The following is a 25243-nucleotide window of genomic DNA, read 5'->3' on the forward strand; positions in this document are numbered from 1 at the left end:
GCCGGCTCGTGCGGTACAGGCCCGCTTTCCTGCACTTCGCACTTCGTCGGCGGCAGGGCAGTCACAAAAAAATGCATGTTCGTATTAAAATGCCAAAATGCGGAGCGAAATTTCTAGATTGTCCGTGGGAAAAATTGGTTGTATCAAAGTTGTCTCCCGCTGTTACTTTGTTATATAGAGGTTGCAAATACATGTGCTTCTATGAAGCAATGGCGGGAAATATAAAAACTTCATTATATCGAGGGATTCGTTATATGGAGGTTCGTTATAATCAGGTTTACCTGTAATTTAGCAATTTTGGTGGCCATAACCTTGAACATAGGAGAACTGAAAGTGCCACTCTTGGCAATATACATGTATGTGATAGACAAAATTTTATTCAGTGAAGACTTGTATGGGCCACCAACACTATAAAGGTTCACCTCGATATGAGCTAAAAAATGATATTTCTATTTAAACGTGCTATGCATATCTTTAGTAGATGTGTGGTTGACTGACATTTGTCACCTCAAGATTCTCTATTATTGCTGCAACAGGACGCAATTCAGAAGGCCTGATGTGGTATCACTTTGTGGTAGTAGGTGTGTGCGAATAGTGAATTTTAGAACCGAATTAAATATGCATACTGATCGAAACTATTCAAGTAGCTTTGAATAGCAAGACAACCATTTTAAAAGCAGCCAAGACAGGTATGGTCAAAATTTTTAAAACAGCTTAAAAATTCTATATTTTATTGGAAATAAATATTCACAAGCTTTAATAAAATAACTACATAATTACTTTTAACCATCTGAGAATACCAAAATAATTTAAGCTGAAGCAAGCTTGTATGAAGCAGCAATCGGAGCCTTCAAGGTATTTTGTAACTGCAGGCTGAATTATAGCCCACAACTGAAATGTAATACAGTAATGAAAGTGGTACTTTGTCAATGGCCTTTAGATAAGTTTGATTGATAAATGTTGAGTGATTTTCTGTAGCTAAAGGAGCACTGACATCAAATTTATTCAAGGCAAGATTTTTGCATCCAAGAGTAGTTATTGACCTCTTAGTAGCGATTCGCGACCCAAAACGCTACTCAGAGACAACTAAGTATTCATTTTATTGATTTATATCAGCAGTATCTAGCACGACGGAAAATGGCCAGCAAGCCCATCATATTTAGCCCTAACGTAGGGCTCAGCTGCTTCGCTGAGCCCCGCGTCATTTTGCCTGATATTTCGCCTGCTAGGTGCACTCGTTCAGTCATTTCTTCTCTCCAGCATTGGTGTCGTTGCCGTAAAAAGTGTCGACTAGTGTTGAACACGACAGTCTAGAGCTTGGAATCATTGTGAATCATGACGTAACGAATTATTTTTCCCTTGATCGACCCTTTGCAGAACAGTGGTTCCACGATGGACGCCGTTCAAAGCAGCAACGAGGAAGTGCCAGGAAACACATGCTTTGGCCATGCTCACTTTTGTGTCTCAATTAGATATATTGGTAGTTTTGTTGTGCACAGCATTCTGGTATACGCTGTGGGGTCTCGGCGAGGCGAACGAGCACATCGCCACGCCACGCTCTTGGAGTGAACGGACACAGCAGACGCGGTCGGTACCCACGCTACAGACAGCCGTTCGCGGCAGCCGCCACGCGCAGAAGAGGCTCGCTCAACTCTTGCCCACCACCAAGGCCTGCCTTTCGCCAGGGGCCACCGCCGGCGCTACCACTCTACCAACAGTGGTACTCAAAGCGAACACAACGCCATCTATCGCCCGGCGGTGGTCACCACCGAAACAAAGCCTTGGGGCGAGACATGTGCGCCACGCGGCGCCGACAACTTTACAGGGGGGGGGGGGGGGTGTCAGCACCCCCACATTCCCCCAACCTTAAATCAAACCATATCCCGAAATCAGAAATTAGCTACACAAGCTTTAACAAACAAAAAAAAAAAATGATATCGCACGACCATAATGTCCTTGCACCACGACACCGCCGCTGGTCGACACTGCTGCACTGTCCGGCTAGACTTCATCTCAGTACCGGCCCCGCAACAGCAACGTTGCCGTCGGCGCGACGATCCGTCGCTAGCGCCGACACGTCTTCCAGTTGTGACCAGCACTCGCGAGGGCGCCAGAATGCAGGCAGTTGCGCAGGTCCCAGGCATCTCCATCGCCCGACCTCATGACCGCATTCCTGGCCAGCGATGCTGACGATGTGCAGGCCAGCCGGCCGTGGATGACATCCCTCCCGCTGAATACATCAATAACAACAACAAAAAAACTTGAAAGAAAACAATCGAGCAGGTCCTCGGGAAGGGAGCTTCGAGCTTTTCGTCCACGTGGTACGTTTGTCAGTACTGCTAGCTAATAGATTGGTGGCGGCCGAGACGTACATCAAAATAAAACAAAAATCACTTTTCCTAACTCGTGCTCACAAGAAAAAAAAAAAAAGTGAGGGAAGCAGAGCGCAACATCTCAATGCCACGATCCACCTAGTTGTGCCACGTGCGACAGGCGGCTGCGCAGAGCCTTAGGCCTAATGAGTCGCTCGGCAACAACCGGCATCCACCCAGCACCCAGCCTAGGCGAAGAAGAGGCAGCCGCGAGGAGACGTCCACTCTGTGAGGTGGCCCTATCGCTCGCCGCACACAGCAGCTTACCGAGCGATCGGCGTCCACCGCCCCGGGCGGTGTCACGACGCCCCGGCGCCGAGCCGCAATACAAGTCAGCAACGACGCCCGGCTCCCTAAGCCCAAAGAGATGGAAGAAGCTATTTACAGAAAATCGGACCACCCACGAGGCTTCCTCACTCACTCGCTTCGGGCCTGGCCTACAAACCACATGCTCTAGGCCTTGCTCACCCCAGGATGCAGACCACATGGCTCTCGTCCTAATTCAACGTTTTTGAAAACTAACAACCAAAAATAACAACACTTGCGAGCAAAAAAAATAAATAGAAAGTCAACCTGCCGACAAATTCAAACACGTTACAAAACCAATCTCCTCGCTTCTCAACAAAGCACACCACCGACGCTAGCAAAGAAGTCCCCCCCTAGGCCTAATCTACTCCGGCTCTAACAAAATCCCTGTATTAAGCCGCAAAAACTGTCGTCCGATACTCCAAGAGCTCCACATTGGGCAGCCAGCGTGGGGTCTCGGCGAGGCGAACGAGCGCTAGGCCACACTCTTGGAGTGAAAGGACACAGAAGACGCGGTCGGTAGAAAGCACACAACATACATACATTTATTAACTAATTTAGACGACGATATCGTCCGCCGAATGATACACCAATTTCAACTAACACGCTACCATACAAACAACATGATGCAGTAACACACTAAACACACAATAACATGATAAACACACACTAACACACCCAACACACTAACACATACCCAAGGCGGCATCGCCAACGCCTGACTTTCCACGTGGGCGTGGGACCCCGGCGCGAAGCGCGCGGTGCCGAGCACCGGGGACCCATGCTACAGACAGCCGTTCGCTGCAGCCGCCACGCGCAGAAGAGGCTCGCTCAACTCTCGCCCACCACCAAGGCCTGCCTTCCGCCAGGGGCCACCGCCGGCGCTACCACTCTACCAACAATGGTACTCAAAGCGAACACAACGCCATCTATCGCCCGGCGGTGGTCACCACCGAAACAAAGCCTTGGGGCGAGACACGTGCGTCACGCGGTGCAGACAACTTTACAGGGGGGGGGGGGGTGTCAGCACCCCCACAACGCAAAGGGGTCTCTGGAGAAGCGTATGTTGTGGGGATAGTAGGAAACTTCAACTGTGCTAGAGAGGGCACACCAAAATGAAAAAAAAAACACAGGACAAAGGCATGCTATCAACTGATTTATTGAAAACATTTAACTACCCTTCTGATACAATGTGCGTGCGCAATGACAGTCATCACCGAGTGACGAATGTGCACTACCCCACGAAAACAACTATCTACATTGGAAAATTATCGTTTCTTCTAGAAGAACATGCGCTTATGTGGGTCATGTATAGTTGTCCATGAGGCTTCCAGAATTTCGCGTGCCCTTTGGCTCTTGGCTCACCCTAGCACCTTGGTGTTACTAAGTATGGGCTTGCACTTCCGCACACATGCACCACCATAATGAGTAGGCAGGGACTTCCCACTGTGGCCTCCAAGTGAATTAGAAATCTTGATTAAACACTTATCTCCCGGTCAGCTCCTGTGTTAATTATGTGTTTTCAATAAATCAGTTGAGAATCTGCATTCGTCCTGTGTTCTTATATTCTATTATATTCGTCCTGTGTCCATTCGTCCTGTGTTCTATATTCTTATTATATGGTAAGCTCTGTGTAAGACCATACATTCCCAACCCTCGTCGATGTTTCAAGCGTCAACGTTTTGGTCATGGATCGTAGAGTTGTAGAGGGCATGCCACTTGCTCAAAGTGTGCATCCATTCAACACATATCAGACAATTGTACCTCAGAAACAACTCATTGTTCGAACTGTGAAGGAGATCACGATGCCAACTCACGATCACGCCCCACATGGAAAAAAGAGAAACAAATAGTAGAACTTAAGGTCAAATTCAATCTGTCATTCCAAGAAGCACGGCAACGTTTCGCACTACACAACCCATCTTATCCTTCCTTTGTAGATGTGACGCTCCGGGGCGCCGCACCACGTCTCTGCACCCGCGAATGTCACACAGAGTGTGGCCTCGGTCGTGCCACCAGCGCCCCCGGCTGGAGCAGCCTTACTGCTCCGCCACCTGACAAACAGGGCCGGCAGACCCCCGTGTCTGCTGAACCTCGGACCAGTGGAAGCGCAGTTCGCTCCGAAAGTTCTGTGACCATGCCTGCCGAGCAGGCACCATCCACCACCTCACAAGAGGTGATGGATACAAGTTACACTCCTCCGGCGCCTCAGACGCCGAAGGATAGGCGCAACTCTTTGGAGCGCGCCAAGGAAGCGAAAACCAAAATTACAGGGCCCCCAAAAGGCTCTGTAACTTAAGGCAACACTTTTGTACACACAGCACCACACAACACTAAAATGACACAAATACTACAGCGGAGCGTCAGAGGACTGCTGAGAAACCTCGACAATATTCAGGAGCTCTTACATGAACATAAAGCAAAAGTGCTGTGTGTGCAAGAAACACACTTGAAACCAAAATATACTAACTTTCTATGCAATTACGTTATCTTTCGAAAGGACCGGAATGATGCCATTGTGCCATTCGGTGGTGTTGCTATTATAGTCAATCAAGGGATTGCATGCACACGCCTACTACTACAAACATCCCTTGAGGTGGTGGCTGTTCGAGCAGTTCTTTTAAATAAGCTCGTCACCATCTGCTCTCTATACATACCTCCACAACCCCGTCTTGAAAAGCATAACTTCCAGTTCCTCATAGACAAACTTCCAGAACCCTACCTTGTCCTAGGGGACTTTAATGCACATGGTAGCCTCTGGGGCGACTCTCGCTGCGATGCGCGAGGTTGCATTACAACATCGCTAACAATACGTACTCAACAATAGACATCAGCATAACATCCCCATCACTCCTGCCTCTACTTAAATAGGAAGTCATTAGTAATCCATATGGTAGTGACCATTTTTGTATTGTTATCAGCACATCAATAACAAATACATGTCCTGCACAGGTTCCCAGATGGCTCACCGACAAAGCCTATTGGGAAAAGTTTCAAAAAATGACTATATTAAGTTGGACTGACATGGCGGCGTTAAGCATAGAGGATGCTGTATGCTACTTTACAGCTTTCTTGGTTGATGCAGCAACAAAATGTATTCCCCAAACATGTGGACCGTCAAGCAAACGACGAGTCCCATGGTGGAATAATGAGTGCCGTGATGCTCGAAAAAAACAAAATAAGGCATGGAGGTTGCTTAGAGACTCGCCTACAGCCGAGAATCTTGTAAACTTTAAGAACGTCAAGTCGCAAGCAAGGAGGACGCGCCGACAGGCGAGAAGAGAAAGTTGGCACAAATTTGTATCGGGCATTAACTCATACACAGATGAGTCGAGAGTCTGGAGCATGGTTGGTAAGGTGGCAGGACGAGAAGCACATTCCCTTCCTCTAGTGAACACACAAGGGGAGAGTTTGGAAGACCAGGCAAACACTCTCGGAGCGCACTTTGAACAGGTCTCCAGCTCAACACACTATAGTGAAGCGTTCCGACGATACAAAACCAGAATAGAAAAACAGAGATTAGAGCTCAAACCCACAACACATGAGGCATAGAATGAACCTTTCTGTTTGGCTGAACTACAAGCCTCACATACCTGCTGCAATATATCTACCCCAAACACGGACCATGTGGCATATGAAATGTTAAAACACCTGCCCACTGAAACCCAGAAAGCTCTCCTCTACCTGTATAATGCGATATGGTCTTCCGGCGAGCAACCCTCAGCCTGGAAGGAAGCTATTATTATCCCAATTCTAAAACAAGGCGAGGACCCGGCCTCAGTTTCCAGCTACAGGTCAAGAGCGTTAACCAGCTGTCTTTGCAAAGTCTTTGAGAAAATGAACAACAGGTGCCTGATGCACTTTCTTGAAATTAATGGCCTACTTGACCCATACCTGTGTGGGTTTTAAGAGGCTCGGTCCACCACTGACCACCTTGTCCATATCGAGGCAATTTTTTCTTTTAGGTGTTCCTCGATATGGAAAAGGCATATGACACTACATGGTGCTTTGGCATATTGCGAGACCTGTTGCATTTAGGTGTGCGGGGTAGAATGCTGACCATCATCAAAAGCTACCTGTCTGACCGTAAATTCCGTGCCCGAGTTGGCACAGTCTTATCTCGAGTATTTGTCCAAGAAACAGGAGTGTCACAAAGAGGTGTATTGAGCTTCTCACTTTTGATAGTTAAAATTAATTCCTTGCACCTGTCTCTCCCACGTAATATTTTTGTGCTGCATATATGTCGATGATGTACAGATTGGTTTCAAATCATGCAACATCTCAATGTGCCAACGTCAAGTTCAACTAGAGTTGAACAAGGTATCTCAATGGGCAAATGAGAATGGTTTTATACTCAACGCGTAAAAGAGCACTTGCGTCTTGTTCTGCCAAAAGAGGGGCCTCCATCCTGACCCCAACATTGACCTGCATGGTCAACCTCTGCCACTGAAGACCGAGCACAAGTTTCTCGGACTAATATTAGACACTAAACTAACCTTCATCCCACACAAGCATTTAAAAGACGTGCTTAAAAACAATGAATACTTTGAAAGTGTTGTCATGCACTACGTGGGACAGTGACAAGAAGTGTCTGATGAATTTATATAAAGCCTCGTACGCACATGCCGAGATTATGGTGCTCTAATCTATCGGTCGGCAACACCCATCAGCCTTGAAGATTCTCGACCCTGTCCACCATCTAGGAATTCGCCTCTCTACGGGTGCTTTTCGAACTAGCCCCGTGGAGAGCCTGTACGTGGATTCGAATGAATGGTTGATCCACCTACAAAGATGTTACCTGTCTTTTTTGTACTTTCTGAAGGTGAAGGCAGACAAGAAACACCCCTCTCATTTCGCAAGTAATGATTTGTCTTGTTCTGGCTTGTTTGAGAACCGTCCTTCGTTGCGGCAGCTCTACTCGCTCTGTGTAAGGGGCCTGGCCAAAGAAACAGGTGTCCTTCTTCTCGAACACAGTTTCATGGCTCCTGCAGCATATCTGCCACCATGGCAGTGGCAGCTTATACACTTGTGATGTTTCTTTTATTGAAGTCACAAAGCATGCACCACTTGCACACATACATATATACTTCTTAGAACTACAGCATAAATCTAGAACTACAACATAACCTAGAACTACAACATAAAAGTCCAACACTTCTGTATCATATGCAGCGGTAGGCCAATCTTTTTCCGAGGCCGGCGTTCTTCATCCTGATGCAAGCATTTTCACAGAAGAAGCTTACGCAATGCTGGCATTTGTTAAACACATCAAACAGGTAAAATTACAAAAGGCGGTAATATACACAGATTCCCTAAGTGTGGTTAAAGCCCTGAAAGCCCCCTAAAAAACACAAGAACCCTTTGCTGGTGTCACTTTACTCTCTTCTGTGCACACTGTACACATCAAAACAGCATGTCGTTGTCTGCTGGGTGCCAGGGCACCGTGAGATACAAGGGAACATTTTGGCCGACAAGATGGCTGCTTCCGCCAACGACACTACTTCCAATGCATCAATACCAATCCCTGCACTTGACTTGAAACCTTTTCTAGAACGGAAGCTCAGGGGGTATTGGCAGAGCAAGTGGGATATACACACAGACAATAAACTCCATGCTAATAAGCCGCAACTAGGTAATTGGCCGCCACTATCAAAATCATGACACACAGAAGTAACACTAACAAGGCTTAGAACAGGACATACACACTCTACACATTCATATCTTCTATCTACCGGCAATCCACCATATTGTGAGAGGTGTGGAGAACCACTTACGATTCTCCACATTCTCGTCTAGTGTAATGAGCCAGATGCTCTAAGAAAAAAGCACTTTTTACTGCCCTATCGACAGCAGCGCCCGCTACACCCTGGGATGCTCATCGGTAAGGATCCGCTTTTTAAAAGATGTTCATAGCTTTCACCCTATATTTCAAGGTGTTCCGTAGCACGACCTCTGTACCATGGTTGTGGCTGCTGTGACTACATCTCAGTCATGGTTTTATTATCATGACATTTTGCCATGCACTTTCACTGCACATATCTCACGCCACTGTCATGATTTTATTACTTTCACGTTTTTACCCGCGTTAGTGCGAGGAATTTTAAGGCCCCTTTACAGCCATGTTGTTCATATCTCTAGTCTATTGAAATGGCACTTTTTGGCCATCAATTGGCCCTTGTGCCATTAAAAAAAAACACTCATCATCATCACCATTCTGGTGTTCCATCTAGCGCAGTTGAAGTTTTCCAAGGATCTATAGAATATCAGTATAGGGAATGCACGCCAGCAGAGAAATAGAATACGTTAGGTTTAGGTTTCTACAAAAACATTTTTGTGCTTGTCAAGTTCTTACATCTCCAGATAGTCCTACCTATATAGCCTTTCATGCTTATGGCAACAGTAACCAGGTATTACGCAAACGCAAAGAAGTCTGCAGACGAACTAAAAATCACTAATAACGATACCTGCATGTTACTTGTTAGTCATGACTTTTGTCTAGACGTTACTTCACTTTGAATGCTTGTAATCGTCTTGGCGTGTACCATACATGTAATGAAACGACACACTCATTGCACTTCCAAGCAGACGGCTGCAGCTCACAACAGTTCCCCGACATTTTGACTAATGAGCCACGCCAAATCATGCTCTTTTCTTTCATCTTTCTTTCATTGGTGGTTTGTGTATTGTAAGTTTATAAAATCATTCAAAGCAGTGCGACGAAGATCAGACATGAAGAGTAAGAGCATTTTCAGGCCTTGGCGGCAGTTTGCGCCACAATAAGAACACTCTGATCATAGCCGTCATCGCTACTAACGCATCGTCACTTAGGATTGTATGAGTAGAATTTATCACACCGAACACGTAGCAAAAGTGTCGATGTTGCAAGGCACTCAATTTTTTGTTGATCATTCGTACGCTGTTTACTGTTGAAGTTCCACTTGATGGTTGCCATTCAAATTAAGCCAAGAAGACCTATGCATACTGAGCAGACAAATGAATTACACTTCTAGATTTTGAAATTTCATGTCAGTGCTTCTTTAACATCACCAGGAATGTCATGTTTAAAAATTGATGTCAATTAATATGAATTGATAACACTATCACTTTAGTGACAGTAAAGCTTCTGGAAAAACGCCTTCATCCTGTGATCAATATAGCATCCATAGTCCGGTAAGTACATGGGCTGTGTGCACCTGAGTAATAGGATGACGAAAACAAGAAAAGTGACTTCTTGCTATTGCAATGTCTCATTCCTTCGAACATTTTTCGTCTTTGCCAATCATTCTAAAAATATTCAGTATTTGGAATGTACTATTTGATTCGACCACCGAATCAATTAGATTCATTCCTTCGAACATTTTTCGTCTTTGCCAATCATTCTATCATTCTAAAAATATTCAGTATTTGGAATGTACTATTTGATTCGACCACCGAATCAATTAGATTGCTATTCAATTCATTATTCAAAATTTTCAAGTATTCGTGTACTCATAGCCAGTGTTCTGTTTTGCTGGACGGCAGTATTAGAATGGTGTGGGTCAGACTAGCCAGAATAAGGAATGTTATCTTTAGGACAGTTTTGCTGCGAGTCAAGTGAGTGAATTTTTAGAAAGTTTTGATGCGAATCAAGTGAGTGAATTTTTGTTTTTTGTTGCAGTGGGCAAGTCGGTTCCAACATGTGCCGTGTTTGGCTCTCGTTTCCTGACTGTCATGACTGCTGAGGTGTCGCCTTCATCATCTGTGATGTGAGTTCCGTTTGCTTAGATTCGATTGGCACGAAATAAGCACGTTGTGTCGAATTTGTTTAAGCATTACTCAGGCAGTATTCCAGTGGTGTACAAATGAAGTGTTATAGGGGCATTGAAGAGGAAAATGATTCGTAAGATACCCTTTCGCTATACCAAAAACATGATTATTGCAGGAAGTGCTTCAGCTTCACACGTCTACTAGGGCCTTAGTGTCTTCTGGGGAAGCTGGATACCTAACATACCTACTTTGAGAAAGTCTGGTTGTGAAAATATGAAAAAACACTTTGAAGACTGGGACAGTATCATCGTTACTTTTCGGTGACATACTGAAACGTGACATATTTGACATTGTTTTTTCTCATTGATTAATGAACCTGTGGTGGTAAGTGAGTAACAACTTTAATAGTCGCAGGCGTGAGGAGTATGGGAGGTTAGGCCATGTAGGCTGCCAGGCTGTGCTTCTTGCCACCCAATGTTGCTCGGTAGGGGGTGGGCGCATAATATTGGCTGGTAGGGGATCATCCGGGCAGCCCCAGAAGATGTGGCTAAGTGAGGCAACGTGGTTGCAGACGCAGCAGCATGAATCGCTGATGTACGAGTTGATGTATGAAAGCACGAGGGGGCACGGAAAGTGCCATGACTTTACTGCACTTCTCTAGGCGATGCCAAGCGATCTTGAACCGCTTGGGAAGACTGCCGTGAAAAAGTGGATAGACATGTCGCTCAAGGCGATGGGGCCGAGTGATGTCATGGTAGGTGGCAAGGGGCACTGGTGTCTGGGCATCAGACTCTGAGGCACCCACCACTCAGTCAACGAATCGTCGAGCAGGTTGGTGAGCTGCCTTGTTGCCGGTTTGACCTGAGTGGGTGGGGACCTAGATCAGTTCAAAGTGGCACTGCTCATCTTGCAGCAGTAGTTGGCGAAGTAGTCGTAGGTTGGTAGGCGAGATGAGACCTCGCGCAAAATTCGAGATGGCTTGTGTGGAGTCGCTGAGTATGGTGATAGTGCCAGCCGAGGTAGCAGTCGAAGCCATGGCAACCACTTCCACTTCTACAGCACAGTTTGAACGGTGTCGGCTGTGATTGCCGAACCTGAAGGCATTGAGGAGGGTGACATGGAAATGACTGCCAAGGCGTCCCTCAGTGAGTTGTGGTTGGCTGCATCCACATAGACTCAGTGAGTTGTGGTTGGCTGCATCCACATAGACGACTGCCAAGTAGTTGGTATATTTGGTGTGAAGCATAGCTGCACGGATTTAGTGGCGAGCGTCGTGGTGGTCTGTGAGCATATTCTTGAGGAGTAATTTGATGGAGAAGACCATTAGAACATCATGATGTAATGAGAGACCAGGTCTGGTGGGTGGGACGAGGTGTCATGGCTCATGGAGGAAAGAACATGGCGACTGGTCAGCAAACGGTAAAGGCGTGGCACCTGAGCGAAGCGGGGGCTTTCAATCAACTCCTCGAGGGTGTTGTGTATACCCAAGCAGAAGGATAAGTCGATTCATAAGCACGTTGGAGGGAAAGCGTCAGGTAGCCTTGCGTGCCCGACAGATGAAGGCGTCATTTCTGTCGTGTTTTGATTTGAGGAGATGAGTATAAGGAAGGCCATATGAGAGGTGGGAAATAACGAAAACGTCGATAGGGCGGAGCAGATTAGTTCTCGCATGCCCGTACGCCATGCATGGACACTGGCGAGCATATGCGTTGTTTGCTGTACGGAGGGCGAGAGCTTGTTGATGGTGTGCGTGTGGTGACGGTTTGACTGTAGTATCAGCCCGAGCATGTGAATAAGGGAAACGACTGAAACGGGAGCAGTGTTGGTGTGAACCATGATTGTGTGTTGAAGAGTTCTATAGTGACGCTGGTCGGCAAGTCGCATAAGAAGCAGGGCTGATTTGGCTGCTGAGCAAATGAGACCGGCCACATGCACACGGAATGTGACGATGTTGATGCGGCCGGTGGAGCCCGACGGAAGCCACGCAGCTACGTCATCTGTGCACAGTGTGTGTTTGAGAACGGGGATATGGTCACCTTGCCAGGAAGCAAGCGGAAGACGAGATGAAGAAAAAATTACACAATTTCCCGCTAAAGGGAACCATGGGTTGATACGAAGCAGTGCGTGCTAACACTTACACTGGCGGCGGCGTTGACGCTGGCGCTCATCGCAGCATTGCGCAGAAGTGAAACCTGGGGAGGTGCAAAGCACCCAGTGGTGGATCGGTGTTTCCGGCTGGAACATGCCAATCGCTGCTAATGGGCAATCAGAAACAGAAGACTCTGACTGGGCACAGAGACTCGCAGTTTGTGTCTAATTAATGCGGACGCTGCAAATTTTTATTGTTTAACAACACACAAAAGGAATCTCCCGCCAGCACTATCTTGGAGGTCAAGAGCCAGTTTCTATATATACGGGGTGGCCAGTGAATGATTGTGCAGCACAAGTAGTCAGTTATTTCAGTCAAGAAATCGCTAGCTGATGCTGCCTGCGTTGGTATTGCAAGAGGAGAGTGAGAGCATAGGAGAGGAGAGAGAGGAGGAGAGGACGTGCAAGTGTAATGGGGGTGTAAACATTGCTAGGAAAGATGCCAGAAATGCCTAGAGAGGTGAGAGAGTGGGGAAATGCCTGGGTTGTGAGGTGAGAGAGTGGGGAGTGTTGGAGAGGGGGAGGGGAAAACATGCCCCCCTCTCTCCATGGTGGTCATGTCGCACACTGGACTGGACTCGACCATAAGATGCTTCGCATCTAAAAAAGGCTGTAATACAGCGCTCTAAGGAGTGCTACAAGGATCAAGCTCGTACCTGAGAGACGGGAAGCCTGTGACGATCTCGGCTGTGTGGGCGGTACAGTTACAGGTACAAGTGCCAGAGTTGAGGGCCGCAAGTTCATCAAGGACAGCCGAATGAGATGCATGGTTGAGTGCCTTGCGAAGGTCGAGGCTAAGGAGAGCCTTGGTGTCTGAAAATTTGGGTAGGTTGACAAGGTTGTGGTCGCATGAAGACAGCTTGCGTGAAAAGATGCGGGCGGAAGCCAAGCATGCTGTGGCAAAGGAGATGGTTAGCGTCTGTGTACGTTCGCAAGCTAGCAAGAACGACATGTTCTAGAAGCTTGCGAATGTAGGAAGTCAGTGAGATGGACAGAAAATTCTTGATTGCAAGTTTTTTGGCCGGCTTGGGGAAGCTTCAGTGCTCATTGAGGAATGAAGTGAGGGTAGTGCTCGAAGGAGTGTCGATGTTTTGGAGGAGCTCGTTGTGGATGCGATCAGAACCGGGACAGGGGACTGAAAGTGCTGCAGAGCTTCCTTGATATTGGTGTCTAGTTCTGTAGTACGACACACGGCGGCTCTGTAGTACGACACGAGAGTGCCAGACGATGTTCAGGGAAGCAGAAGCTGGAATTATTTGGCGGCAAAGCCGCATTTAAGAACTCTAGGTAGTCGACATTTTCAGAGCCCTCCACTACGGCGTCTCCATAATCGTATGGTGGTTTTGGAATGCTAAATCCCACATATCGATTGAGCGATTGATCACGATAAACCATGTTCAATGTGCAAGGGCAAACTTAATCTTATGCTCCATTGTACATGCTCTTACTTATTTTGCAGTTCGGATCAGTGATTCTGCATATCCTATCCAACTTGTCAGGGGCAGCAAGTGCAACGCAAATGTTAACTCGCGGAGCTATTTTTTTTCCAGATTGTTATAAATAGTATGTGAATACGGAACAACCACAGTTTTCTCTCAGAGGTGGAACAGCTGCGCCATTGTGCGCCAAACTTGTTCACCTGCACCATCTTGCGCTGAACCTGCCTCTGTTGCGCCAAACTCGTTCATCAGCACTGTACTGCGCTGCAGCACCCGAATTCAGCCATATGGTGCGACAGCCATCAAGTCCTGTGCCCAAAAATGTGGCTGAAACATCTTGTTTTTGGTTTCTTCGAAACTGTCAGTTTTGGTTTCGTCAAGGCGTTGGTCGCTCGAGCTGCTGCTGTGAGCTTCGATTCTGAGGGTGGGGTGTGATCGCTAAATGGACACTAAAGGCAAGTAACAATTTATCTTGGAGTGATAGCTCAGTCTATAACAGCGTCTAAAACGACAATATTGTCAACGGTAGTGGCCTATTTGCAGAGAAATTAAGTTGAATGCATGAGAACACATGCACCAAGAGTAAGACATTCGCAGAATGATCTCGACGATGTCAGAGTTACTAATTAATCACTAGTAATCGAACTAGCTGCCCTAAATAAAGAACCTTCCATGCATCAAGAGACGTAATAAAATTCTACTTGTTCATTTCTGTTTGATTTATGGAAAAAAGAACCACCAGGCATTACCTATAGGCTTCCGGCGCGGAAGTTTGTGTTGCCATGTTGCGCCACCCTGGCGGCCTTGTCACAATATGCTGAGTAGGACAACAATGGCTACCGCGGTCGAATGGCTACCGTGGTCGGAGAAAGGCCCCAAGGAACTGAAAGTACTGTTGCGTGTTAAGTGCCGCACAAAAGAGGTGTAGGACCCAAACATGATCTTTTATTCATTCCTGTCGAGACCGTATGAAAAAGAGTGGTAGCAATGCTGGTTCTGTAAAATACAGCAATATCTTCACTTAGCAAGCACGTAAAAGCTTAGGCATGTGAAATCATGCAGAAAATTGCACATTTAATTTCAAATGATTGCTACGTACACAGACATGTTAGCGTAAAGGAAATACTGAAAAAAATGTATGCAAATTGATTCTCTACTTTTCACGTACACAGTATCTTATCAACACACGGCACAGGTGCCTTTTATGGCTTCACCCAAAAAGTTCTACGAGCTCTATTTACTGACGTGCCAGGTGTTGATGACGGGTGACCCCAAGATTGTAATGGTTCTGTAGACGATGGTAAGTTGGCATCTTTTACCAGAAGTATGACCGCTGCAACGTGCTTGCAATTTTCACTCACGCCGGCTTTGCAAGTGCAGATTGTGGCAAACACCCCGCGTTTTGCAGTTACCTATGAAGAAAAGTGAAATGAAGGATTAAGTGCATACTGTTCAAAACACCGTGCAATCCTGAAACATAACGGCTTCTCACCTGTACGTTAACATGCTACGACAGCTGTAAGTACAAATTACGTAAACGGCGTGATGGCTTGAATAAGCTGCCACGTGGCTGAAGGTATCCTCTGTTATGTCGAGATAATTATCATTGAAAGCGACGAAATAATGGGCAGGCAGCAGACTGAGTTGAGCTCTTTCATTCACAATGCCAACACACACATACCTGTACTTCTATTTCGTATGATGCTGGTTTGACTTGGGAGTGGCATTTGGCTGCAATCTCGGAATGTGAGGTGCTGCCGCACAGTTTTCTCCAGACCGTACACACAATTTTTCATGCGGAACTTGCGTCTTATGGAGAGCACACTATTGCACATGTACCCCTCTGCGAATGTGACACTTGCTGAAGCTGTGCTGCAAGATGACTGGTGGCATCACTGCTCGTTCACTACACCGGTCTGCTCTCCAGTCGCAGCTCCTGATCTGTTGCTTTTGACAATGCGTGTAAACTCTATGTTCTGTGCTGTAAATTTCGCAAAAAAAAAGCACAGCAGTAAAGCAGACACATCCGATAACATGTCCGCAACATTTCGTATGCGTTACAACGTGGCCCAGTGACCCTGTCCTATTAGGACTTTTTCAGCCAACTCGTTTGGCAGTGCCACATGTGTGTTTTCAATGCGCCACCTGTACAGGGCTGGTTTTCTATGGGGAATTGCGTGAGTCGTTCAAAAGTTCAATTTTCACCTGGTTAAACTGGACAGGTTGTGCTATCTAGCAGGGCCTATTTGAACCAAACACGCCTGCCATCTCGGAGGCTATGGCGAGAAATAGTTCAATGGCCGCTGTTGCTGCTGTGATTCCTGCTACTTCTGCTCTGCTGCTACTAGCGTTGGTGGCCGCGCAGTAAGGCTGGGCAACGTTGTGCATGGCAACAGTGACCGGAAAATTTGCACTTTGAGCTTGGTAATTTGAAGTGTGCTAACATGATGTGGAACACTAAAACGTGATTTTATTTCAAGATAGGCACTTTCTTGGCTCAAAAGTAGCATTACGAGGCTCCTGCACTATTATTTCAGCAATCAGCATCGATTTAATATTTGCCTTTAGTGTCTCTCTAACTCAACAGCCATCAACATTGCTTGTGGACCTTTCCACATGCTTAACTCCAAGAGACTGCGGAAAGAGCACCTCTCCCTGGTGCAGTCATATTCTCTTATACCAGCAAGAGTTTCGCAATGTCAGATCTAAAAAAGTTAGCTGCCAGCCTACTTCGTATACCATTACGGTTTGTCGCTATTTTATTCATGGCTTCATCATTGTGGTGGAACTGTGAATTTTTTTATAACTTAATCGCACTGTTCAGAAATTAAAAAGGTTCCCTGAAGAAACTGGGCTGGTCTTCGGTTCTCACTACGACCTAGCAAGGACTTCTCTTCGAGGGCAAGCACATATTTTTGTACATCTCGCCACTGTGCTCTGTTACGCGGTGCCTAAAAAGGCCTTTCTGGCTGCTCGAAGCCTGTGCTAAAATGTCTTTCTCGTTGCTGCAAGCCAGCTACAAAAGTCACTTTTGGCTGCTCCCAAAACTGCTCCTAAATCCATGAACCCTGTTCCACTCTTCTCCCTATTTAGTGAAATCTTTATACTACGAATGTCAAGGGACCACTAAAAATCATTCGTTATTTTGAAAAGTCGTTGTAAAAGTATTAAGCATTTTCGCGAAAATCGTAAGCGCAAACACGAGTCGCTTACCTGTTCTGTGTATACATTCACGACCGTGTTATGCTCTAATAAGGGTGAAAAAACAAACAAATATTACGAAACTAGGGCACTTTTATTTGAGGAAGTGCGGGATCTATCCTGCTGTGGGCAGCTGAACTGCTGAAAGAAGAACTCTTAAGCGTGCGCATTTTTCTTATGCACTGCGAAGCATCAGCATTAAATAGAGGTTCATGTTGGTTCGAGCGCGCTGTTTCAACGTGGTCTTGCTCTCGTTCCATTTTCTTATCACGATGAATGGTATGGATCTTATCTGTCGTCAGCTAAGCTCATGTGCATGCTTCATTGTGGCACTGTGCGTAGTGTTCGATCAGTGCCTTCATCCGATAGGTCACCTGCGTCGCAGTTTTCACTTTTGTAGCATTCGTTTTGTGCTGCTTCCTAAGCTCATCTTGAGCGTTGAACAACCAACCAAAGGGCCATGTAACAGCCATGTAACAAGCGCACAGGTACATCTGCCCGAATACAATGAAGGTTGCGAGGCAAAGCCTGACGCCAAAAACAACTACTAGGCAATAACTATGGCAATCTGTCTATCACACATTTGAATGGAGTGGGCAGATGGGTAAATACCCAGGCATTCTTATGATGTTAGTGCTGCAGAGCTGCACTCTAAATAATGATTGAGTAAAAAGGGTGTCTTTTACAGCGAAAGCTGTTATGAGATCAAAACTTGGGTCACGCGCGGCGTCGTAGTTGTCCGCTGCCGTCGCCTGTGTCCGTAACCACGGTCGCATGAAATAAGAAAAAAAGAAACCTAGTAACCTAGTACCAAAGACACAGTGGGGCTCGAACCCGGGTACGCTACGTGCCAGCCCAGTATTCTACCACTGAGCCACACCGGTGCTTGAAACTTGTTCGCAAGCTTGCCTTAGGCAGGCTTGATGTTGGGAAAGGAATTGTGTTAATATGAGTAATAAAGATATGTGGGGTTCAATGTCCCAAAAATATGAGTAATAAAGCATTTTAAAACAGCAAAAGAACAACCAGCTGTTACACAATGCGAATAGCGTAACGAGGGGGTCGTCTAATGCTCCAACCGATTAGAAAAGCTCATTCTTGATTGCCTATTAACTGTGGTGTATACCCACTTTAGGCATAATTCCTCATCGTCGTCAGCCACTGTATGAACAATTGGCACAAAATTTCTTGCAAGTGTTTATTGGATACGGCGCTTCTCAGGAGAATGACAAAGGATAGCATAGCGAATGCCGGCATACTACCCAGAAATTAATATTATTATTAATGCCGTAATGGGTACCCAGCAAGTGTGCTTGCAGCAGTTACCCAATGAGTCTTTAGAAAAGGCTCTGAAAGGCCGCACTGCTAGCTTTCGCTGTGACTCTGCTGCGCCTTTTGCGTAGCCCTGTCGTTTTTTTTGTTCCACAACAATAAGCATCATCCAGTTTGCTTGTGCTTCCTTTCTTGAAAACATGTCGCCGGCAACTTTCCTATCAAGAAAGCTATGTCATGCTGATAACATGCTTGTTTGTGACCATAAAGTGCCGGCCGCGCGGCTATAGTGTTAGGGAAAGAACACAAAATAGATTACGAATATTGTTGTGGGGCAAAAAGATGTCCTTTTTATTGGATCATTCCTTTGAGTGTGGGCATTATTTTCACAGCCGCGAGTAACTTTTCAATTCTTGTTTGTTATTTTGAAGTGTTATGGAGATATAAGGGGGATAAAATTCGATATGTTATTCTGAAACATAAGGTATTCTGAACTTCGTAGTAGTGAAATATTTTTATATTAAACCAGTGAACGTTTGGAGGGGTATTTCTGAAGAAGTCGTTAATCTGACAAAATCATTAATCTTAAGTTTGTTACAATGAGATTCGAATGCATGACTCAGCCCGCTCCCTCTGTTTATGATGAACTGTGACGACATGACGTACAGCGACAAGCCTAAGCTCTAAGGTTCTTCGCCCCTAAAACAACGGGGGCTCATGCTCAACGTTTGCCATACTGAATCACCGCATGTTAGCCTGGCTGACGCTGTCATTGCCTCGCAGTTAAGTGAAACTGTTGTAACCTCACTACTGTAAGCCAGAAAGATGAGCCCCTTGTATGTGCAGGTTCAAGGTTATTCTGCAGCCTGTCATGTTTGACGATTGGATCTGGGATGTAGCGTGGTTGCAACCAGAAATGGGTCCGCTGGTTCCTGGCACCAATTTCAGGACGCTGGCCCTCTGCCTTGGCCACAACCGCGTAGCCCACTGGGACTGGCAAGCCAAGCAGGTGCTTGCGCTCACCTCCTGCAGCGACTACTGTCTACTGTATCCTCTTGCCTCCTTACTTTCACTTGTGGCACAATGTGCCTGGTTATTCAGCCAATCAGTGTTAGCTAAAGTGTATTGATTGGTATGATCTCACTTTCGGGTTGATGACTACCGTTGTAGGCATTATCATAAGTGCATAAGTGTGGTATCGGGGTTTCGGTTCTGGTTTTGGAATTGGTAGGCTTGCCCCTAGGGGGCGCTGTACATATGTATATATCGTGGTGCTTGTGTATATAAAAAAAGAGTTCCTGCTTGGCTACCGGCTGTTGCGTACTTCTTGATGGCCGGCGCTTCAGCGCCGTGCCCTGTGTTCTCTGTGCGGCGGATGCACTGATACTACAATAAGCACCATGGGATCAGTGCTCTTTCACTGCTCGCTAACCCTTTAATCATAATCATCACTACACTGGTGCATTGTATAACTTCGTTACAATGGCCCCGCCGCGGTGGTCTAGTGGCTAAGGTACTCGGCTGCTGACCCGCAGGTCCCGGGTTCATATCCCGGCTGCGGCGGCTGCATTTCCGATGGAGGCGGAAATGTCGAGGCCCGTGTGCTCAGATTTGGGTGCACGTTAAAGAACCCCAGGTGGTCAAAATTTCCGGAGCCCTCCACTACGGCGTCTCTCATAATCATATGGTGGTTTTGGGACGTTAAACCCCACAAATCAATCAACTTCGTTACAATGTATCTGCTTACAACAGACATTCAGATACTACATACAAATTGGTAATTGTTAAGCCCACTTCTTTTTGTTCCTTTGAGTTTTGTTTACTGTGGATTCTGGTACAACAGACATTCAGAAATAATTGACTAATATGAGAGGCCAGCAAGGTAGTCAGGACTTCTTTACAGTGCACCCGGATATCAATGTACCTATTTAAGAAGGAAAGCCGCCTATCTGCAGTCTATTAATGACCTGTTATGCCTAGCTACGGCATTGAAAAATTGGTGCGCAGCTTGTCTAGTATTGCGTTTTGGGCCGCTGCCACCGCTAGGGCATTGTGCAGGATGGCCTGAGCTTGGCAAAACTCAGGATTTTTTGGCTCTGGCGACACTCCCTTTTGAATGAGCCATTAGTAGAAAAAGTCAAATCGACCCCTCAGCGCGGTGCGTTTCATTGGTTACGATAGAACCCGGCATCGCGTCAAGGACGGTCGACATAGTTGGGCAGTGTTTTCAAACCAGAGGCATCTTCTTTCATTTGTTTGTTGTTCCACTGAGTGCAGAAGTGCACCCCTGCATTAAATGTGTCAAACTTTTCCTGATAATATTTTTTGAATGCAAAGGCATGGGCTGTTTAAATTCATTTTGAAGCTTTGGATGCCTGCACTAAATCTGCTTTATAACAGTCAGTACGATGACCTCTGAGATCATTTTCCACTGAGTTCCTTATAACATCACGATCGCAGCAAAACCAAAGGCCACATGTTAGTAATCATGGTCGAATTTTGTACATTCTAGCATGCTGCTAAACCAGTGCGCGCCCTCTTTATTGTCTTCATTGTCTGCTAGCACCAGAGCACATGTGGCCGGCTAATTAGCCATTTGGCTGGGAGGTATACTTGGCCGGTTAGGCCATGACATGCCATGACCACGCTAATTAAGCCATTTGTGGGAAGACTTAGGTTGTCGTGCCATCTCTTATTAAGATCATGCTAATGAAGCCATGTAAAGCTAGAACCATGCTAACGAAAGCATGCTAGTTGATGCACCAACTAAATAATGCTGATTGCAGAAACAATGATAATTAGACCACTGATATGATAACTAAGATCAGGCTAATTAGAATGGTGTTAAATAGCTCTCTAGTGATAATGATCTGCCTAATTGCATCTGATATACTTATTTATTTATTTATTTATTTATTTATTTATTTATTTATTTCACAATACTGCAGGCCAATGTGCTGGCCCAAGCAGGAGTGGATACATCAAAACGTAATTGTAGAAAACAACAGACAACAATACAAAAGAAACAAAAGGTTAAGAAAGAAGATGACGCTCAAGGTCACCAAGAAACTTATTAGAATGAAAGATGTCACACGGCAAACAATTCCATTCATCGACAGTTCTAGGAAAAAAACTATATTTAAAAGCATTTGATCGGGCAAAAATTGGGGTTAGAGCATGTTCATGATCATGACGAGTACGTCGTACTGAGAGCGGTTTAACACAGTCAGGGAGATCAATTTTTACAATACCACACAAACAATTGTAAAGAAAGGAAAGACGACTGAACTTTCTCCGAGCTTCTAAAGTAGAAATGTCGTTTAATTGAATTAAGGTGGTCGGGGAATCAAACCTACGATATTTGCCAAAAATAAACCTTACAGCCTTTCTGTTATTACGTTCCAGATTCATAATATCTTTCTTGGTATGCGGATCCCAGATAATAGAAGCATACTCAAGCTTAGAACGAACACAGGCATTATAGGCTAGAATTTTAGTACGCGAGGGTGCAGAAGCTAGTTTTCTTTTTAGAAACCATAGCTTACGTAATGCAGAAGTGGTAATGTCAGTTATGTGGGACGACCAAGTTAATTTGCTTGAGAGTGTGACGCCCAAGTACTTATATTTGTCTACATTTTTAATATTAGTGCCTCTTAGAGTATAGTGGAATTGACTAGGGCTTAGCTTCCTGGTGATGCGCAGAAGCACAGTTTTGTTAGTGTTTAACTGCATGCCCCCGTTCTGACACCAGTTGTCGATAGCGATAAGTGCATCTTGTAAAGCCACATGATCACACGGTGAGGAAATTTGCTTAAAAATGACGCAATCATCCGCGAACAAACGCACAGACACATTTTCAGGAGTAAGAGAAGCTAAATCATTAACATAAATTAAAAACAAAAGTGGCCCTAGCACACTTCCCTGTGGGACTCCAGAGGACACACGAAGAACAGTCGATGAAGAATTACCAATCACTACATACTGACGTCTATCTTAAAGATAAGCCTGAATCCACAGAACAATTTTTGTAGGTAGTCCAATACGCTGTAATTTGTGTAACAATTTCCCGTGTGGCACTTTATCAAAGGCTTTACAAAGATCTAAAAACAGTACATCAGTTTGCCCAGAAACATCAAGCACACGTGAAAATTCATGGACAGTTGTAACTAACTGGGTAACAGTAGATAACCGCCTTCTGAAGCCATGCTGATGCTTTGATAGTACATTGTGTTCACTGAGAAATTCATAGACGTAATTAGCAATAACGTGCTCAAGAAGCTTGCAACAACAGCTCGTAATAGAAATAGGGTGGTAATTCTCAAATGATAAGGGGTCACCTTTTTTATGAATTGGTTTCACACGTGCTATATCCCAATCAGCCGGTATTTCCCCCGTAGCAATTGAAAGATTAAAAAAGTCCAGTTAGGAACTCCGATAAGTATTCAGCGTAGCGGTTAAAAAAAGCATTAGGAATGCCATCAGGCCCCGGAGGTTTTTTGGGATCAAGTTGTAATAGCATGGGCAAAACGCCTTCTTGCGTCACTAATAGGTCATTGTCTGAGTCAACGAATGAATTCTCAAGTTCATAATCATCGGTTTGAGAAAAAACGCTCTGGAAGTATGCATTAAAATGTTCAGCAATAGTAGGAGCATCCGTTATTATTACACCATTAACCTTCATTTTACTACTCCCTGTCTTAGACTCGCTTAAATACCTCCAAAATTTTTGAGGGCTATTCTGAAGAAATTCAGTCAGCGTATTACTATAAAAAGTGTTTCTTGCTTGCGCCAAGCTTGTTTGTAGTTTGTCTTACAGTACTTTAAACTGGGTTGTCATTGGCACATGCTTCTTGCGAAGCCTTTTAATTTTACGCTTCATGTGGATTATTTCTCGGCTAATCCAAGGGTTTGCACGATGCTTATAAGTTTTTCGACACGGTACAAAATTTTCGACACAATGACGTATGGTTCTAACAAACGATTGCCAAGAGATCTCAACATTGTGTAACAATGTTGCCACTTAATTGCCACTTAATTGCCACTTAATTGAATAAAGACAGAATTGTTCAGTATTGTGTACATTAAACACTAGCTTATTTGGTTAATGAAAATTAAAGCAGTTTTGATGCTGTTTCACTATGAAGCAGAGCAACCATCAAACGCTTGGCTGTCACACCAACACTATGACAGTTCCAGGTTGAATTGGGGCTTTCAAGAATCAACGTGTTTGTATTCGAATTCACGTGTCAATTTGATTGACAGACGACGGAGACCGTGTGCGCCCACCACATTTGCTCTTGCCGAGGAGCAGTGCTCCTGCCACAACGCCAGCAAGCGGCACAATTCAATTATCAGCTTTACCACGCAGGCTATGCACAGATGCATGCAGAAGTAAAAAAGTTGCATCGGCACGGGGCTACGATGTCTCGCATTCAATTTCACCGTGCTCACGACTATCCACTCACAGCGGCGTTGCCGCCATGATGTGAGTGCTCCTGGTGACAGCCTGTCCTTATATTTATGTGCAATTTTGATAGAAGTGAAAGAGCAGCACATATGCATTGCTTGCTTCTGCCTTCTAAAATGAAAATTTCCCAGCTGCAGTGGTATGAAAGAACTTGTCTAAAAAGGACAGACTCTCATGAACACGCCTGTGAAAGGCGCGTGTTGAGTTGGCAAAAAGATGCGCAACAATCATGCTGTTGTCGCTGTACTGTTGAAATGTTGACTGAGTGCAGTGTTTCTTTGATAACTGCCACCAATGTCCCACATGTGTTTCTGATGCCAAACGCGTTATTGTAGTTATTTTTATAAGTGCTGCTATCACGCCTTCTGCACTGTCTTCATGACATGGCCGCCGTAGAGTGGATTCAAAGCTAGTTCTCTGCCCTAGAAGTTCGGAGCATCCTGCATAGCACCCCTACTCTGAGCCATGGCCGCTCGATCTCCCCCTTTGGTACGACCTGCCGAATGCTCCTCCTCGCCTGTGACGTTCCCTTTCAACCCGCTGCATCGACTATGCCGCTAGTATCGACGACGCAGGTGTTCCTCTCAAAGCTACCTTCAACTACAGCAATCTATCTGCGCTGGTAGTTTCACGTATTTTGGATCAGTGCTTTGTCATGCTCTCATGGGCAGGCTGCATCACTTTAGCTGGTTTAGTGGCTGATTACCAAGTGACACATATTAGTGCAAGAAATACGATGAACAAAGCAGAGAAGACGATCTCAGCTACTGCGGTTAAAGCCCGTGTACTATGCGATGTCACTGCAGGTTAAAGAACATCACATGGTTGAAAATTATCCTAAGCCCTCCACTTTGGGGTGGCTCATAATAGTATCGTGGTTCTGGCACATAAAAATTAAGATTATATTATGATTAAGAACAAAGATATCGCACATAAAAAGGGCAGCGCAAAAACTCGGGAAAGAAGAAGGATAGTAGAGACAGAGCGCTGTCCTTTTTTTTTCTCCGAGTTTTTGCGCTGCCCTTTTTATGTGAGCACTATGAACCACCTAGCCCAAACCAAAGTACTTCTAAAGATATCTATTGTATATATAGTTAATTTGCTGGGATTTAGGCTTTTTTACGTGTTAATTCAAACCCAGTGAAATCAAAATTTACCTCTGAATGCGAATGATAGCTGGCTACACGTGGAGATTTTAACTGAATATAAATTTCGGAGTTTTTTTATTGCATGTGCACACTGGCAAAAACCAAATTTTTCTCAGTTTCTCTTAAGACAGAACTTTGAAAGGA

General features: G+C 45.3%; 1 protein-coding gene across 12 annotated transcripts in view; it reads left to right on the plus strand.

Moving 5' to 3' along the window:
- The window catches only part of LOC119162985 (tRNA (34-2'-O)-methyltransferase regulator WDR6), a 996048-nt gene that overhangs the window by 50821 nt on the left and 919984 nt on the right, over window positions 1-25243 (plus strand). For 11 of the 12 annotated variants that reach the window (XM_075884507.1, XM_075884515.1, XM_075884512.1 and 8 more), the window contains exons 3-4: window positions 10336-10423; window positions 19331-19531. In XM_075884507.1, the coding sequence (XP_075740622.1) occupies window positions 10336-10423; window positions 19331-19531 (289 nt within the window). The remainder of the gene's footprint in view (window positions 1-10335; window positions 10424-19330; window positions 19532-25243) is intronic. The other variant, XM_075884513.1, reaches the window with a different exon arrangement.

Source organism: Rhipicephalus microplus, unplaced genomic scaffold, assembly GCF_043290135.1.
Source record: "Rhipicephalus microplus isolate Deutch F79 unplaced genomic scaffold, USDA_Rmic scaffold_34, whole genome shotgun sequence".
Classification (NCBI taxonomy): domain Eukaryota; kingdom Metazoa; phylum Arthropoda; class Arachnida; order Ixodida; family Ixodidae; genus Rhipicephalus; species Rhipicephalus microplus.